General features: G+C 43.5%; 1 protein-coding gene across 1 annotated transcript in view; it reads right to left on the minus strand.

The window, feature by feature from the left end:
- NFS1 (NFS1 cysteine desulfurase) overlaps nucleotides 1-4219 on the minus strand; it is a 10763-nt gene extending 6544 nt beyond the window's left edge. The window contains exons 1-4 of the mRNA XM_009886318.1: nucleotides 4102-4219; nucleotides 3399-3482; nucleotides 2749-2901; nucleotides 1615-1708 (exon numbers count right to left, since the gene is read on the minus strand). Of these exons, the coding sequence (XP_009884620.1) occupies nucleotides 1615-1708; nucleotides 2749-2901; nucleotides 3399-3482; nucleotides 4102-4197 (427 nt within the window). The 5' untranslated portion in view covers nucleotides 4198-4219. The remainder of the gene's footprint in view (nucleotides 1-1614; nucleotides 1709-2748; nucleotides 2902-3398; nucleotides 3483-4101) is intronic.
- Nucleotides 4220-4916: the final 697 nt, after the last annotated feature.

The raw sequence follows: 4916 nt of genomic DNA on the forward strand, positions 1-4916 counted from the left end.
TCCCTACATGGATCACTCCACAGCTGGACAAAATTACATTTTTTTTTCTTGATTCTTTTTCTTCTCAACACCAGTCCAGCATAAGCCAGCCTTACTTTCAAGTTTATACTTCCCAAGTATTTTTATGCCATTTCTTCTATTTTCCAAGTTTTGCAATACTCAGCTTCAGAAATGTCCTCAGAATTGTCACTAGTCCTCACACAGGCTGGTTACTCCCACCTGAAGCCTGTAATCAATGTTTTTGCATCCAGAGCATATACACTAAGGAAAAAAATAACGTATACCTTATGAGGGCAGTGAACTTCAATATTATTTATTTTTTGCCATCAAAAAACTCACTACTCATCTTCCACAGAATCGGTACTGAGCACAGTTGCATCCCAAACCTCTCCTTTGCACAACTAGTCAGCATTATCTTTCACAGGAGAAGCTGTCCTGTGGTCCAGCAAGAACAGCATTGCTACCGCTAATATTAGGCCATAAGCCTCACACTAACACAGCCTTAGGTTAACTCTGCAAGGCCCCAGTCCTGGCCTATCAGACCTCTTACCAAGGTGTTATGAGACCTCACTGTGGGAATCAGAGCTTGGTACCAGGTATCTCTGCCATTTAAGCGTGGGACAACAGTAACAGCCTTGACAACATAAGCACAGGAGGAAAATAGGTTGCTAAGGCCTATAAGCAACTCACTGATGGTCAAATATTTGTCAATGAAGAAATATAACCTTGAAGAGCCTTGGGGGAAACGCTGTTTTGAGCATAATAAAGAAAGAAAAATGTAGCAGCTAAACAAGAGGAAAATCAGCTGCACAACAGGAAGAGACACCTGCCACAGCCTGGGAAAACAATACCCTCCAGAACCAGTGTAAACTCCAAGGCAGGGGCCGAAGCCTAAAAACTGTCTAAAAACTCAAACATCTTATGAAAGGACATCTTGGATATGAAGGGGACATGGGAGAGTTTTGTCACTGTCAGGGGAAATATTACCAAGGAACCACCATGGGTGGGATCCAGGGAGCTGCGTATGTGGACCACCTGCTCACCCTGCTTGCTCCAACAACCCTGGTTCTCCAGCTCTGCCCACACCTGCTTTGAGGTCCCTGTCCGGTCAGAGCCTGGCTCACCCTCTTCCTGCCTCCTGTTACAGAAACTGACTCTTCAGCGGCCTTCTCAGCCCTCAAACCAATTGTTCATGACTGTATATGGCAACACTGGGGGGAAGGGGTGTCTAAGTGTGGTGCTCACCATCCCCTCCCACCCCAAATTCTGCACGTTTCTCCTCTTAAACACCACAAGCGCTCAATAAACCATTATAGCATGTAAACTCAATTTGGCCAGTTATTTTGTGCAATTTTTTCATCCATCATACAATTCAAAATGAAACTAGAGCAGCTAATCTGTACTACAAGGCTCTAACTGCTGAAATACTGCAAAAGTACTGAATTTTGTCCTCATTTCCCTTTTGAAATAAGTTTTTATTTCGGACAGCATTATTTATTCCTTAACTATGCTACACCTGATCTTTTGCATCAGTAGCACTTGGCTATAAAAATATTAAGTAAAATGAAGCAGAAGTGATATTAGCTGGGCCTCTGGAAGCCACGGTGTACTTACCAATGTCATGAATTGGCTGCTTTACTCCTATTTCATTATTCACAGTCATTACAGAAACCAAACTTGTATCTGGCTGGAACGCAGCCTCCAACTCCTGGTGAAATATTCAAACAGACAGAAGTTGTGACTAACAGCAGATTCCTGTGCATACCTTCAATTTGCTAGCAAATCTTAACCAGCAGCCCCCTAACTAGCGCATTACCAGCAAACCCCTTGGGGGCTGACAAACAGTCCTGGTGAGAGCACTAATCCATATGAACACGAAATTCCTGCAAGAAGAGGAGCGTAATCAATTGCGTTTCTGCATATCCTAACCCTGGTATGCACCGTTGCCACTTGATTAAATCAAGTCAGTACAGGCTTTTGCTATGTCTCATACATTCCTCTGAACTATTTTCTTTAACAAATTCACCACCCATGGAACAGCTTAAGCCACATCTAGACAAAGCGAGGTTGGCTATACAGGAACTGCACTATATACAAGAAAGCATCAAGCAAAGGCGGAATCTGCCAGCACGGTTCTCGCAGAACATACTAACACTTCTGCACCTGCAGGCCCAATCCCTCTACCCCACCACAAACATACATCTCTCCAAGCCAGATGATGGGGCTAGAAATAAAACTGATACTCTCCTGTATTACAGGACACAAATAATGAAATAAGCATATACAACTTCTAAATCCCAGGACTGTGGCCAACACACCCAGAAGGGTTGGTTCATGGACAGCAGTAGAAGCAGAAGGCAGTATTGTAATTGCTGTGTCTGATACCTTGAGTAGCTCAGATCATGAAATTTCATCGCTGACTCCTGTATCAAAGCCAGCTCCATCCTAGTCATGTACAGGGCTCTCTACAGGGTATGCAAGAGCTCCACCGCCACGGGAAGGAATGACAGCAGGTGAACAGTGGGATAAGAGACTGATGTTTTGGTTGAGAAAAAGTCTAGAGCACCACACAGAACAGAAAATCCTTCTCCAACTGTGACGGAGATTTGACTGTGACTCCCATTCTAGCTTGTGTTATTTATCATCCTTTCCTCTTTATCATCAAGAGCCCATAAGGTCCTTTCAAGCAACAACTTGAAGCAAGAACCTCTTCTATTTTCACTTTCTTTCTGTCAGTAAACAACCTACCTTCAAATCTATGAGCCCATTTTTTTTAACAGGTAGATACGTGACCCGAAAACCTTCTGTCTCCAAGGAACGGCAAGAATCCAACACGCACTTGTGCTCTGTTTGTGTAGTAATGATATGCTTTTTTCTGGATTTATAGAACCTTGCAACACCCTGTCATGTACAATCCATGAACAAAAAAAACTTGCCATTAGACCACTGAAGAAAGCAGGCTTTACAGAAAATGATCAGAAACAAGAAATTACTATTTACATATAATTCATTTGCATCTTCCCTGTTTGACCAAAAGTCATGAATCTAAAAGGTACTGACATGTAATTCACACTACATACATACATTACTACATGTAATTCACACTACAGCAGCACCTGTTTTTCAAAGCATCCCACTTTTCAAAAAGCCTGTGAAAACGTTAACTGATATAAGTTCTACACACTATTAACAGAAATACTTTTTTAATTTCAAAAACATTTGCAATGGAGTCATATACAATGAGAAGCCTGACTAAACACATAGTTAAGGTTAAAACACTGCCTAGTCTCAGTCAGAAAAAAGTTTGTAGTGGGCATCTCCGCTATATTTCATGATAAAAATTTTAATTACAAGCATAATTTTACCACAATAAATAACTATCAGTATAAACCTTTTACCTTAATCGCCATGTTATTTGATTCTGTTGCACCACTGGTAAATATAATTTCCCTTGAATCAGCCCCTATTAAATCCGCAACTTGCTGTTTAAAAAGACATACAAATTTGATTTGTTAAGATAAAATACAATGAATTCACCATAGCAAAACACGTGCAAAATGTTTTCAAGAATACTCCCTTGAACTTTCAACGGGCTACAGCTAGTATCTAACACAGTTATGCTACAGGTACAATAGTCTAAATATCTGCATTAATACGAAATACATAAGGAATCCATAGTCATTAGCAGCAGTGGTATTGAGCATTAGCCGGTCATAAAAGAACATAGAAGTTAAGCAGACAAAAACCCAGTACATATTACTTCAAACAAAAAAAGACAAAGACCCATAACTAAGATTAGGAGAATGAGAAAATATGAAGTTAGCCCAACTACTGCAGCAGCACGCTTGTGACCTCAGGAAACCAAAAATCCTGAGAAAGCTTTGCCTAAAGTATTGGTTTCTGCCATTTCAGTTGCTCTAATCTCACTATTTTTTCTTGCAATAAATCTGCTGAAGTATATCTAAGCAAAGAGGAAGCTGCTAAATTCAGCCCACGGAGAACTAACTACAATACTTCTATCATTGCTTTTGATTCTCTTTCGGCACTGAATTTCCTCACTAGCAGGAAAACCACTATGACGGCAGTGAGCCAAGGACTCACCCGCCTCGCCTTCTCCATGGCGGCCTCACTCTCCCAGCCGTAGGCATGGGTCCTGGAGTGGGGGTTGCCGTAGTAGGCTGTCAGATACGGGAGCATGCTGTCCAGGACTCTGGGATCCTGCAGGACACAAACCACACCGCCTTAGAGAAATGGGGAAGGAAAAGCACCTCTGTTCCCTCTACACATCCCACCGTCCCCCTGCCCCAGGAGTAGCACCACTTCTGCTGCAGTTGTCTAGGTTTAGCTCAGGCCAGATATCAAACACTTGAGGTTACTGCATCTTATATACAACACAGCCTCTGGCAAGCACAGGTATCCAGCAGTTAGGTTCTGTGCCCTCACATGTAACCTTGATCTGCACCAAGCCGACCACAGAAGAAGGGAATTTTCTGAGCGGAAGAAACACAAGTCTTAAAAAGTCTGGGTAAATTACACAGGTAAGTATTTTGGTGAAATGAATTTCTTGCTGCCCCTTCTAGCAACACCCATCCCCACAGAGGTGGACATAAGGTCTCAGGCGGCTCTGCCACCGCTCCTCCTGGCAGCGCGCCCGCGCAACATGACGGGAGGCATCGAACGGCGACGGCGGAATCTGTGGAAGTGAAGAGGTCTTTTGGAGGGAGAACCAGGCCGCCGCGGGAAGGAGCGGCGGTGGCAGTGAGTGACGCTGCTTTACCCGGGGCCACCTCCGGGGGCACCGGGAGAGCCCGAAACTCGGGAAACACGCGAGCGCTCCAGAAAAATAAAGCACAGAAAGAAAGTTTATTTCTCCCCCTCCCCCTTTTCTTCTGGGGGAGACCCGCGGGCCCGGGGCC

Source organism: Charadrius vociferus, unplaced genomic scaffold (assembly GCF_000708025.1).
Source record: "Charadrius vociferus isolate BGI_N301 unplaced genomic scaffold, ASM70802v2 scaffold225, whole genome shotgun sequence".
NCBI classification, from domain to species: Eukaryota; Metazoa; Chordata; class Aves; order Charadriiformes; family Charadriidae; genus Charadrius; species Charadrius vociferus.